Source organism: Chaetodon auriga, chromosome 1, assembly GCF_051107435.1.
Source record: "Chaetodon auriga isolate fChaAug3 chromosome 1, fChaAug3.hap1, whole genome shotgun sequence".
NCBI lineage: Eukaryota > Metazoa > Chordata > Actinopteri > Chaetodontiformes > Chaetodontidae > Chaetodon > Chaetodon auriga.
In genome coordinates this window covers 15,152,431-15,165,953 of record NC_135074.1, presented here as the reverse complement: position 1 = coordinate 15,165,953, position 13,523 = coordinate 15,152,431, and the positions used below count along the sequence as shown (strand labels likewise).

Sequence of the window (13,523 nt, the reverse complement as noted above, 5' to 3'; positions counted from 1 at the left end):
TGGGTCTTGTTCATTTCATGTCCCTCATACATGGATACTCCATCTCAGATAGCTTATGCTGCTCACAGCAGTTAGTGGGTAGTTTTCTTGAATTGTAGTAGTAATTGTTTTGGCATATTAAAGTATTACCGCAGAATAAGGTAACCATTGAAAGTATGCTGTTTTCTGAGATGTAAAAGTAATGGAGGAGTTCTGGCTTGTATATCTGCAACTTTGCATATAAAGCTTTAGCACATCATGTCACGTTTGGAGATCATATAGGTCAGGTGGACAGGTATATTTTACAGTTATGACTGAAAGACTCAACTGTTTTTGAGTGGTACCCTCTGTGGTGTTTAGCATTTCCAGGTCCTACATGAAAATCACTTGTTCACATGTTCGAGCCTCCACAGTGAAAACAGTTTCTGATGAAAGTGATCAACTGAGGTTTTTGTGATAAACTGGTTTTCAGACAACATTTTCACACCTTCAGTCAAAATGACAAAAAGGAGGACGAACAGTTTTTGTTAAAGTCAGCTGCTTGGTATTAACTTTCTAGACAAAGTAAGGACTGCCAGGCTCAGAGCCCTGACAACATTTATACAATCATGATTCCAAGAAAGTTAAGATGCTGTGTTTCAGAAACAGAAACAGAATGTTTCAAAAGTACAAAGTCAATATATTTAATGTTCTACCTCATCAGCTTGATCATATGCATAAAGGATATTACTACATGGGCTCAGGAACACAATCAGTAAACACAATTCAGTTGCAAATGACTGAATTCTGTTTTTATTACGTTTTACAGACTCCCAGTTTTTTTTTTTTTTTTTTGGAATTGTGGTTGTGTGTGAGGAGAGGAGGGTCATTTTTTCTTTGCATTATTTTAATGTGAGACTGGTGCAGTTACTTTACCTTTTTAACCATTCACAGCAAATGTATGAAAGATTCCCCAAAATGCACTGCTATAGACTAAACATTATATATAGACTACATTTTGGCCTGTCATAGAGAAAACACAGCTGCAAGTACTAACATTATGATAAGTAGTAGGCATACAGATCTCAGACACAGTCAGCGTCTCTAACAGGGCTGCGGTACTGGCACACTTGAATGGAATGCAGCCAATTTGAATTCCATTAATGAGCCCCATTATTTTCCTGCTGTGATGTCTGTTATGAAAAGGTTTTGTGCATTGTGTTGTAGGCTGACCCGTGGTAATGTCACACTGTCTGTGCTCAGGGGTGACTGATAAACATCAACATATATCCAACCAATTTTATAGTCACATGTTGGTTAATTTTCTGGTATTGTGTTAATTTGCTTGCTCACACAAAATACATGCTTTCAAGTAGGAAACTACATTGTACTAACTAACACTGGGCTCCTTCTCTGGTTCATAATTTGACATCTGTGAGATTATCATTCACCACCTGCGACAATAAAAACACAGACTCTTATCAATGCTGAGCAGGAAGAAACACAACATTTAGTTATGCCATTTTATTTTTATTTTTTTTGTAAATCAGCAACAGCAACAAGTGTTTACTCAACAAGTGTTTCAATAATCAAAGACTCTCTCTCACACACAAAGACAGACACAGGCAGTGTCCTCAGGCATAGTACTGAAGGTTAGCCTTCTTCTTGGCTTGGACCTCCAGGATTCCCTCCATGTAATCTTCATGGTTCAGCTCTGTGGCCCCGCGGCGCAGCGCGATCATACCGGCCTCCACACACACAGCTTTGCACTGGGCTCCGTTGAAGTCATCGGTGCAGCGAGCCAGCTCCTCGTAGTTGACGTCGGGGCTGACGTTCATCTTGCGGGAGTGGATCTGCATGATGCGAGCTCTGGCCTCTTCGTTCGGCATGGGGAACTCGATCTTTCTGTCCAGACGGCCCGAACGGAGCAGTGCGGGGTCAAGGATGTCCACTCTGTTGGTGGCAGCAATCACCTAAAAAAATAAACATTGTAGTTACACTGTAGTCATCACGCTGTGAAGCAATGCCACTGTGATCATTAAAAAGACAAGGAAGTTTGTATGCATATCCATGACATTTTCTGATGAGTAGTTTGTTCTGTGTGGCCACATTTCACATTTAAATTCTCTGTACTTCATTTCAGTACTTTCTGCTGACTTTGTGTGCCATTCCCTGCATAAAGAACATCAGCACATGAGAACAGCAGACCTCATCCAAAGGCTTTGGCACCTGGACAGATCTTTTTAAATAAATCTTACTTACTGTACAGAACCTGAACGTTTTTGGAGTATTTAGTTTTTTTTTTCTGTAAATTGTATATGAACATATAAGGTGTTTAAACAGCTTTTTGGGGACAGCAGCTTTACCTTGACCTGCATGTTGGGCTGAAATCCATCCAGCTGGTTGAGCAGCTCCAGCATGGTCCTCTGAACTTCTCTGTCTCCTGCTTTCTCGCTGTCAAACCTCTTGGTTCCGATGGCGTCCAGCTCATCGATGAAGATGATGGACGGGGCTTTCTCTTTGGCCAGGGCGAAGGCGTCTCTCACCAGCTTGGCTCCATCTCCAATGAACATCTGGACCAGCTGTGGACCGGCCAGCTTCAGGAAGGTGGCCTTGGTCTGAGCGGCGCAGGCCCTGGCCAGGAGGGTCTTCCCAGTGCCAGGTGGTCCGTACATCAGGACCCCTTTGGGTGGCTGGATGCCCAGGTTCTCAAACTTCTCCTTGTGGTTCATGGGCAGGACGATGGCCTCAACCAGCTCCTGGATCTGCTTGTCCAGACCTCCAATGTCACTGTACTGCTCTGTGGGGCGCTCATCCACCTCCATGGCCTTGACTCTGGAGTCGTACTCGGTGGGTAAGGTCTCCAGGATCAGGTAGGAGTCTTTGTTGACACCTACCAGATCGCCGGGCTTCAACTTCTCGGCGTCCACCAGCCCGATCACGGGCAGGAAATAGGTCTGTCGAGTGGAAGTCTTAATGACGGCGCATTTTCCTTTCCTTTGGGAGTCCAGATCCACATTAGCCCCATCCTCCTCTTGGTCGTTGGGGTCCACATCCAGCAGCTCGATCACATTAGACACCAGGTACGGCAGGGTTTTGTTCACCTTTATCTTCTCCGTGTTTTCTTTGATTTTATCCTTCATAGCCTGCAGCTCGTGGGTCACCCGCAGCACCTCGCTCTTCATTATCTTTATCTCGCTGTCCAGGAGACGAGTTCGCTGAACTATCTCCTCTGTGGACATTTTTAATACTTCTTCACCGATTCCATCTTCCACCTCGTCCCAAACTGATTTGTCACTCAGCGACGCCATTTTTGCTCTAACTGCGGTGAACTGTGACACGGCGGAAAATGAAGAGTATATATCCGGAAGTAGCTGCTGACGCTCATGTGAGCGCCGAGGCACAACCGACAGACGATGAAACGGACGTGAAGCCGAATTAATTTTGTTGGTGTGCGGATTTGAATTGCGACAGCGTGAGTGTAAGTTCACATGTAATGTACTGCTGTGCACTGCTAACTGTCGAATTCATTTGCACCTCTTTTTAGCACACAGTCACTGCTCTTACAGCGGCTCGTTTAGTGTTACGGCTTCATGTTAGCTAGCATAGTGTTGCTAATATTAGCACTGCAGCTAACTTTAGCTAACGGCAGCTAGTGTGTTTATGTCACTTCACGGAGGCTGTCGAGACATCTCTCTGGAACACTACTCCCGTGTGGATAAAGTTGCCACGCGCATTTTGCAGAACTTTCTAAACTCTTTAAAGGACACATAATGCACCGCGGACGAAATGAATGAGCAAACTCCCGTAACGACATTTAAATGTGGTGGTTAGCAGGCAGTGAATGTGTTCGCGCCACTGCTGCAGCTGCTCGGATTCATGTCACTATCAAGTCCTCCACCTAAAGTTTGAGGATGCACGGTGATGAATACATAGGAGTGATGAAATGTTTGACTAATCCTTGGTTCTGTCTACCTTTTCAAGGAGGATATAGCTACCAGAGAGAAGAATCAGGAACAGGGTGTTTCTGCAGAGTCCAGTCTTCTGTGGTTGTGGTGTCTTTCTGCTGTCATACAGATCCAGGACGCACAGCTTTGAGGTCCCTGCTGTGTGAAGCTTTCTAGCCTATGTTACTTCCTGCTCTTTGGTGGCAGTGAACTAACGTGAGGAGCTAAAGAGATGGACCAAAACAACAGTATACCAGCCTTCCAGGGGCTGGCCTCCCCTCAGGTAACACTGGTTTCAAATATTTCAGAGTTAAGGAATTTAAAAATGACCAGCGTTAGCTCCCAGCTTGCCCTCACCACGTCACACTCCTATCTCACTGTAGCTGCCCAGCATGCCCACATCTTGCTGAGGCTTCAAAGTACCATCTTGATCCTGCTTCACACAAGCTCCCATCCTGCAGCTTCGGCATTATGGCTTGTGTCTATTTATTGACAACATTTACTACGGATACTGGAGGAGGTGTGACAATCGCTCAGAACAGAGAAATGGGCTTTGGGGAGTAACCTTGTCACTGGGGACCAGCAGTTGTGTCTGCTGGAGCTGCCAGATGCGAGCTGCAAGTGCAGTGAGGCACAGCTCCAAAATTTGCAAGTTTACAATTTGCAGTGATGGGGCGGCTGTGGCTCAGGAGGTAGAGCAGTCATCTGCCAATCAGGAGGTCGGTGGATCGATCCCTCCTTGGGCAAATTCATATACGTTGCTTTGATAAAAGCATCTCCCAAATGACTAATTGTAATTGCAGCGAGCTCTCAGCTTGCAGCAGATGATTGCACCCCAACGGAAAACTATTTTTGGATTTTCCATTTCTTTTCTTGAAATGCTTGAAATTAGAAACCCAAGTTTGCAGTCTGCTCCTAATTTACAGTGCAGAGTGCTACTGTTAGCTGAAACAGAATTCAAAACACCAGTTGACAAGAGAACTGGTGTTTTAGATTTGTGTTTTATTTATGTAAAGATCAGTCTAGACGCTCACTTCATGTTTTTTGGTGTTGTGTCCTTCTGTAGGGCGCCATGACCCCAGGCATGCCAATCTTCAGTCCCATGATGCCGTATGGCTCAGGGCTGACACCACAGCCCGTCCAGAACACCAACAGTTTGTCAATACTGGAGGAACAGCAGAGGCAACAACAACAACAACAGCAGCAACAGCAACAACAGGCACAGCAGGCAAACACAGGTACAAGGCCCACTGTCATCTGCGTATCTACTCTTTCCCAGCATTATGAATTAGTGTCTTTGCCATTTATTATGAGAAATGAAACGTAATATTTATCATCCATGTTTGAGTCATAGTGGAAGTTTACCATCAAAAAAAAAGAAAACCTGAACCCAGTGTGAATTTTAAAAAAAAAACCCAAAGCTTTTTTTGCTGTTCAGGCCTTCCTGGAACGTCGGGGCAGACCCCTCAACTTTTCCATTCCCAGGCAGTAGCAGGCTCGACCACCACAGCGCTGCCAGGGAATACTCCGCTCTACACCACGCCGCTGACCCCCATGACCCCTATCACACCAGCCACACCAGCTTCAGAGAGCTCTGGAATCGTACCACAGCTACAGTATGTTTCATATCCAATCTAAAGACAGTCAAAGTATCAGTTTCTATCACTTGTACTGGCACTCTTGGAAATTGTCTAGCTACTACACACACTTAAAAGTTATCTTTCTACTAGATACTCTTGCATAGAAATACATGCAATGGCCAACATTGTGCACAAGGTCAGTTAGAATTTATTTAGACCACAAACATAAATATAGCTTCACATTACATCTTCGATACTGCCTTATGGGTCAGACTACAAAATGTTTTTGTCACCTGTCAGAGTGAGTGATCACAGTGCCATAAACTCTTGCAGTGTCTTTGTTGAGTCACTTGCAAGACTATTTTTGTGTGACCCCGACCAATCACAGCACCCCTTATTTCACCATCACGCAGAGGTCCAGATGTCATCAGCAAGACGGGTGAAGCAACTGTGAATCGTGGCGACAGAATGTTGTGTGTGATGCTGGCGGTCTTGTTTACCGATAAAAAAGAAAAAACAGCTGTGGATGCGCTACAACATTAAAATCCAATGCCAGAGGCTTTGTAAACTTCAGCCCATTCGGTCATTATTTATACATCTACTGGGTAGCATCTGGATAACAATTAGGACAGGTACAGCGAGTTTCACATATAGTAATTTTATTTCCAAAGTTAGTTATTCTTTGAGGAGCTGGCTCGGCTTTTCTCTTTCGCTGTCCCACCTGACAGCAGCAGCCTCAGCATCCCGGCTGCACCTGATTGGTCAATACTCACGAACACATCCTGGGACATGTCACACTAGACGTGTCGAGGCAAAAAAATTTTGACATGCTCAACTTTTTCGTCTGGGTGTTGTTGGACCTCCCAGAAGCCACACGGCAGGTCATTTAACATCCATTATTGTTCATGATCGGCCACAACGCTGGTAATTCATCGGTCGCAACAAAATCGTCTCAGTCAGGCTTGATTTGTGTATTCAGGTGTCCTGATGTCATCTTTGCTTAGTCATACTTTTTTTTCTACCAAAACTAACTATTTTGCCATTTTTCCCACTCAGTTTACCTCGATTCGGCTCTACCAGCTGAACAGTTTTCCTTTACGTCTCTTACTCAGTTCTTGTCTTTGTTCTTTTCTTATTTTTCCTGCTATTAGAAACATAGTATCTACAGTAAATCTGGGCTGTAAACTGGACTTGAAGACCATCGCTTTAAGGGCCAGGAATGCAGAATACAACCCAAAGGTGAGACACACACTACTGTCATCTGTTACACACCAACATTTCCTTTTATGTACAAGAAATGCCAAAACCAAATGGGTAAAATGTTGCCATAAAATATTCAGGATACATTTATAGGGAAGCAGGGCTGACTCTAATCATATTCCTGCTCTCTCATTGTCTTGTAGCGTTTTGCTGCGGTCATCATGAGAATACGAGAACCCAGGACCACTGCTCTCATCTTCAGCTCTGGAAAGATGGTCTGCACTGGAGCCAAGAGGTCAGAATACAGTTTATTTACTGACATCATGCACAAAAGGTCATAATAAAAAGCCAGATTTGTCTCTAGTAGGGATGCTACGGTTGCCTTGACTTCCAATAAAATGTTCTCTTCTGTCCTCTCCTCAATTTTCTTCTTTTCCTGTAATCTGCCTCTCGTGGACTCACCCTCTGTCTAGTGAGGAGCAGTCGAGGTTAGCTGCCAGAAAATACGCCCGTGTGGTGCAGAAGCTCGGCTTTCCTGCAAAGTTCCTGGACTTCAAGATTCAGAACATGGTGGGAAGCTGCGACGTGAAGTTCCCCATTCGGCTGGAGGGATTGGTCCTCACACATCAACAGTTTAGCAGGTAAAGACACTCATTTCTGCTGTTTTCAAACCACCAGCAGATGATTGCTGCATTGTGAGAATTTCAGGTTTGTGGCCAAGAGTTGTGACAGAGTGCAGAGGACAGATGTGATTTATTGTTGTGGACGTGCATAGCTGTAATCAGACTGAGTCCTCCCATACTTCACATGGGACAGTGATTAAAATAAAGTGATTTGTGTGTTTCAGCTATGAACCGGAGCTGTTTCCAGGACTGATTTACCGAATGATCAAACCCAGAATCGTCCTGCTCATCTTTGTCTCTGGGAAAGTTGTGCTCACAGGTAAAACATGCTCTTCTGCTCATGGCTTCACTTCACTCATTTTTAGCTGTGATCAGAAGTTGCAGGAGGAGAAGTTGATGGTTACTTTGATTGAGCTTCTCATGGTTGTAACCACCGTTCTGCTGCTCTTTCTGAAGTCACAGAAAGCACTAATAGTTTCTTGTTGCTTATCATTCATGCTAACGTATCAGAGTATTAGAAATTGATCTGATTTCTCAAAAACCGTCATTGCTGTGGCCGTTTTTTTTTTTTTTCAGTGAAGCTCATTGTAGTTAATGATATCTGTGTTTGTTTCGAAGGTGCCAAGGTGAGAGCAGAGATCTACGAAGCGTTTGAAAACATCTACCCCATTCTGAAAGGCTTCCGCAAGACAACGTAGAACCTGCAGCTCCTTCTTTTACCAACACCCCGACTCTTTTCACTCTGATTATTATCTTTTTTTTTTTTTTTTTTCTTTCTTACACAAAGCGTCATCTGTATGTTGACCTCTACAAGTGGACTGCTGTAAGGGCTGTTTTACAGGGATGTGAGTCGTCTCCAGTGCTTCAGACTTTTTGAAAAACAGGATTTTCAGAGGTTTTTTTTTTGTTGTTGTTGTTGCTGCTGTGTTTTGATCACACGTGGTGGTATATTTTTACAAGCAGACATCTCCATTTATTCAGAACCTTTTCTCTGTTTTTGCCCCGTTATTCTCGGCTTTTTCTGTCGTCCTGATCACGTCCCTGACTGTACATAGGACTGTAAAGAAATGTAAAAAATCGCTGATTAGAAGAGAAGCAGTCCGGCTAGGACTGTTTTTTGTTTTTACTTTAAATACTTTTAAGTAGTTTTGTACGTTGCAGTTTTATTAATCGTCCGCTCGGTCCCCAGGTTGTATCAAGGTGCGTTGAAGTCTGTCGGCCCTACATTCCCATTAACAGTGTTTGCTAAGTTTTATTTTGTGACACTGTTTATGCCAGACCAAACCAGGCTTCTGTTTGACAGTTTTATCCAATACATTTAAATCAGAAATGCTGCAAGTGGACATGAGATGTAGTGCAGTCCAGCCTGTGAAGTGAAGTTTGGATACTGTAGAATTTTGACAGACTAAATCGATCCTGCTGCTGAAGTTGTCATCAAGTTGTTGGTTCGTGCTTCAAGGTTTGTGTCACTTGGTTTGGGTTCCTGATACATTTCTAGTTAAAAATCAACCGGAAACAAAACGTGAAGACACTCGGCCTCATCTTTTACTCACATAAATTCACGTCCTGCGTCTTCACTCACACTAAAGCACGTCATGATGGCAGATCAATTTCTCCTCATGGTGCCATGTCTATGTATAGTTTTAAAGTTTTGATATGTATTTTTTTGGCCATTTAAAACTCTATTTAAAGGTTTTCTTCTGAAGGATTATTTTTGAGCGTCGGCACGTGAATCTGTCTTGTCTGCACTGTTTGCTCAGTCACACCAAAAAACGAGTTGAAATTTTGGGCACTTCTTGGTGTGTTTGTGCGTCTAAGGCAACTTCGACCGTCAGTTTCACCACATGTGCGTCTGTCTGTCACATGATATCTGCATGGACCGCAGAATGGCAGAGGAGATGATTCTGTGCTCAGCAGCGGCCAAGCAGGAGATGAGCAAAATGTCACATCCAGAATCAGTTCTTCTGAAACTGTTAGTGTGTTGCGCTGTGCGTTAATAAAAGTGTACATACAGGCTCTGCTGTTAAAGCTGCTTCTTTCACTACAGTAAGATTGTGGCACAGTCTTCAAAAAAAGCACCTTTGTCGTTCTGTGACCACAGTGTGATGCTTTCGCCGTCCTAAGAAGTGCCTCCACAATTTTTGAATACTGAGAGCAAAAGTTAAGAAATTCTTGTAAAAGACGTATACTCTGTAAAGTGAAGCAGAAGTTTAAACAAAGTAAAATGTAAACTGGGCTGATATATAAATGGCTGACTTTTATTGAACTTGTGTAGAGACAAAATCTACCCAGTAAATAGATTTAAGAAAGACAGTGGTGTGATGCTGACGGTTACCCATCATTCACTGCAACATTTACCACTCGTCACATCAAATTTGAAGGTAAAGATCATGAATTCAGAATCATGTCTGTGAGGCTCAAACCCAGTGACTTTAGTCAAAATGCAGCCTTCACTGAGACTTCAACTTATAATAGAAAAAACAAATCTTTCCCTTTTCTGTGTAAGATGTTCAATTCATATGCAATAAAATGCTCCTTTGCTCAGTTCAGTACACTCTGGGGAATTGCTGCCACAGCCTTATATGCTAATATACGTCTAACAGATATTGCTCACAACAGAGGTATGTTATTTGGCCAGTTTGTGGACTTAATACATTGAAAAGTGACATAGTCTCTTCAGACAACCTGATAGTTTACATGGGCATAGATACCTTTTTCTTGTAGCAGACACCTGATCTTTTGGTGATGTATGCAACCTTGAATTTAACCTATGCGAGTCAAATAAAATCTCAGTGGGAGAAAAAAAAAGAAAAGATCAGAGTTGATATTTTATGATCTGCAAATGTAGTATTTTAATTTGGCTTTACGTGTCGACCACTGAAACACTTGTTCAGACAGCTTTGCTAAAAACTTTGCTGTGTGATACTAAGGCACAAAGTCATTTTATCTGACTTGTTGACTATTGGCTCCAATAGACCTACTGTGCATAACCCACTAAACACATCGGTCAGATATAACATGAATTGTTCTTAAGAGCAAGACTGTAAATGTAAAACAGAAAAGGTTTGAAAGTGTCAGGAAACCATGAACAGTGAGCTGTCAGCGGGCTGCTTCCTGAACTCCTTTTCATCACCTCCACACTTCATAGATACATTTAATGAACTCACAGACACCCAGACGAATACATTTACAACCATTCCTCATTAAAAAAAACCTGGTTCAAATACAGACACTGAAGATCTGCCATGAAAAAACCCTCTTTACGTAGGTTTGATCTTTGTGTGCTGATCTGGGCTGAAGTCCTGTTTCCAAATGAACTCTGTGCTGTACTGGTCGTCATGGTTACAGCTGGAAGAGCATGTGTAGACGGCCAGCGTCCCCCAGTCAATGCTGGCTCCTGTCGAGTCCACACACAGACTGTTTAACAGCTGGGGCATTACCTAAAGACACACACACACACAAAGGAAACGTCAGCGCTGAGATGACAGAATTAAGACCTGAGTAAGTCTTTAAGAAGTCAGATTACTGAGAATTTAACAGCTGGTGACTACCTGAAACTCAAAGGTCCTCTTGGCGCCACAGGTGCATGATGGGATATCCTGATCTGAGGGGATGTGCTGAGATGAGACCCACAAGGGAGAGCCCCCTCGACTGTAGCGCAGCACCTGAACACAAGGAAACACTGTGAGATGGACACAGACTCTGACTGTGTTCAGTCTTCTCCAGGTGTGTGCATATATATGAATTTTTAACCTGGTGCGGTTCTGGTGCGATCCTCTTTTTAAACCGCTGGAACACTTTGTTGTCTTCAGTCTCATGCAGAGCCATCTCCTCCAGGTCCGTCTCTGCCAGGGCTGAACAGACAATACAAGGTCAGGATAAGGGTTCACAAAGATTTGCCAATTAAACGATCAAAGTAAAAAATACGTATTTTAGGATTTGTTCCATTGAATACATGTGACTTGCTGTCAGACATAACTGAACGCTTACTGTCTGCCAAGGAGGGACAATCTACACCCCCTTCCTCTTCTTCTGCAGCCTCCTTTGTGTCTTTCTCTTCCTCCTTCTCGTCCTCCTCCTCCTCAGGCTCAGTGACCAGCTCAAACTCAGGGAAGAGGAAGGGAGAGGTCGTCACAGTGGACGCTTCTGTACAGACAGACAGAAAAGAGACACAGCAGAGACATGAAGTCTTCCTCATGGCGGGAACTGACAGAAGCTCTGCTGCTCTAACTCGAGCTGGAATAAGAGGGGGAACACACACACACACACACACACACACACACACACACACACACACACACCTTGGCTGCAGCACTCCCTCTTGTGTGCGTGCTTCCAGTGGAGCGTCTGGTGGTGTTTCCCGCAGTAGCTTACAGCGTGACAGCGGGAGCAGGCTTTGTTGCCGGTGCAACCGCACACCCAACACAGTTTAACCCCGGAGACGGGCAGTACACTCTGGTCCGGTTCAGGCTCGCTGGGAGGTTCATCCTCTGAGGAAGAAAAAGACTTTCACGTTTCTTGCAATCAGGGTTGTATTGCTGCTTAGCCTATATCTGCTCTCTTAACATGTAGACATATTGAGGAATGACCCCTCTCAGCACTTGAAACTGTGCGGTGATGATTTCTGCTTTGACTGACATGCTGGCAGGACACACAAACCTGCTGGAGGGTCGTACGGGTAGAACTCATTCCTTCTTGGTAGCTGACTTCTGAAAACTGGAAGGAAAGCGAAAACACAATCAGTCAGAAAACTGCCAGAGAGGCGAGGATGTGGGGAAGGGAGGAGAATAACAGACAGCAGAGCAAAGACTAAAGATTGATTTCTGCTTTACCGTAACAACAAACATGACACACGACAGAGATTAAAGCAACACTAATGGTTACCTTTCACACAGCGGCTGTCGTTACATGTGTAGCAGTCCTGGGTTTTGCAGCAGAACAGGAAGAGCGTTCGGTGAAAACTTGTGTCCTGACCAGAAACTGGTGCGTACACCTGGAAGGAAGATGGAGAAAGTAACTCCACTGGAGAGTTCAGGTAGAGTTCAGAGCAGCTCGGGTGAGTCTGAAGCTGACACTTAAGTTCTTAATATAGTTTTATAATGAGTTTTATAAGGCCGCAGTATACTCCCTCCCTTCTCCGAGACACTAACCTGCAGCAGGAAGGCCATAGGCAGGCCGCATATCTCACACTCCAGCCCGGGCAGAGAGGGCAGGCCTCTCTGGCTGAGCCACGCCGGTTTCCCCCCGACTTTACTGGGGAACTGCGGGGACAGAAGCCGCCAGGGCTCCGCTTCCTCCAGGAAACCCAGAACCACCTCCGCCGAGGACATGTTTGTGCCGCTGGACATGTCAGAGAGGAGGTTATGTGTCTGTCTGGTGGACACTATGTCAGAGACTGTCCAGGTGAAGCGAAAACCCTGTTCATGCTGTCAAAACACAACACATGAAGCGTGGGTGCAGCCCCGAAAAGCATCCGCGAGGAAACATTAAGCAGCCGTTATTTGTTCCGCCTTCCTCGAAGCTCTCACTGCAGATATATTGTGGTAGTCCACACACCATGAAGACTCATCTAGATCCACATGATGTATGAGTAAATGTGACATTTAGTGGCTTGTCTGAAACCACGAGAGCCATATAGAATTAGCGTGGCTTAACTTTTCATTATTAAATGTCATGTATCTTTTTCCATCTGTCCACTAGATGGCGATGCGCTGTCAATCGTAGACTTGGACTCGTTGGCAGACTCGAATGGCGTGAAAATAGTCGTCTGTGCTACCCAGACTGCATTGACAACAGGTATATGTGTCACCCAGTTTCATTTTAAACATTGTACCACGTGGCTGCTATGGACAGTCTATTGTACATTGTGTTGATAGTTGCAGATTTGTGTGAGTGGTCATGGAGAAGATGTTTTATTGATTTGTATCCAGAAGTCAGGGTTGGGAAGTGTTGTTGTGCCAAATTGGGGTCTATCTACATTTGTGCTATTGATATTTAGTGATTTTATGGGTTGTCCACCAGGCTTTCAGGGTGGAGGAGATTGTGTTGGTCTTGCATGTAGCCACAGGCACCATCCTCACAACCACAGTATGAACGTATTTTTGCCTCAGTTATTGGTACTTGAAGTCAGCTTGAACCAATGAAACGCAGAGAAGGACACAAATCCTGCCCTGCCAGAAGTTGCCACGGTGAAGGAGGAAAACATCTGGGTCAGC

At 44.3% G+C, this 13,523-nt stretch overlaps 3 protein-coding genes across 3 annotated transcripts; 1 reads left to right on the top strand and 2 right to left on the bottom strand.

Moving 5' to 3' along the window:
• Positions 1–1,444: 1,444 nt before the first annotated feature.
• Positions 1,445–3,289, bottom strand: psmc3 (proteasome 26S subunit, ATPase 3). Its single transcript, XM_076726058.1, has 2 exons — positions 2,325–3,289; positions 1,445–1,931 (listed from the first exon to the last, which is right to left on the bottom strand). Exons 1-2 carry the CDS (start codon positions 3,267–3,269, stop codon positions 1,593–1,595), a joined length of 1,284 nt encoding a protein of 427 aa, XP_076582173.1. The 5' UTR covers positions 3,270–3,289; the 3' UTR covers positions 1,445–1,592.
• Positions 3,290–3,339: 50 nt separating this feature from the next.
• tbp (TATA box binding protein) lies at positions 3,340–10,121 on the top strand. The gene is made up of 9 exons (XM_076726044.1): positions 3,340–3,439; positions 3,943–4,188; positions 4,972–5,143; positions 5,344–5,521; positions 6,637–6,724; positions 6,889–6,980; positions 7,159–7,326; positions 7,533–7,627; positions 7,927–10,121. Exons 2-9 carry the CDS (start codon positions 4,138–4,140, stop codon positions 8,004–8,006), a joined length of 924 nt encoding a protein of 307 aa, XP_076582159.1. The 5' UTR covers positions 3,340–3,439; positions 3,943–4,137; the 3' UTR covers positions 8,007–10,121.
• pdcd2 (programmed cell death 2) lies at positions 10,079–12,779 on the bottom strand. Its single transcript, XM_076726030.1, has 8 exons — positions 12,459–12,779; positions 12,193–12,301; positions 11,968–12,024; positions 11,610–11,798; positions 11,299–11,454; positions 11,062–11,162; positions 10,860–10,973; positions 10,079–10,748 (listed from the first exon to the last, which is right to left on the bottom strand). The coding sequence occupies exons 1-8, from the start codon at positions 12,654–12,656 to the stop codon at positions 10,569–10,571; spliced, it is 1,104 nt and encodes a 367-aa protein (XP_076582145.1). The 5' UTR covers positions 12,657–12,779; the 3' UTR covers positions 10,079–10,568.
• Positions 12,780–13,523: the final 744 nt, after the last annotated feature.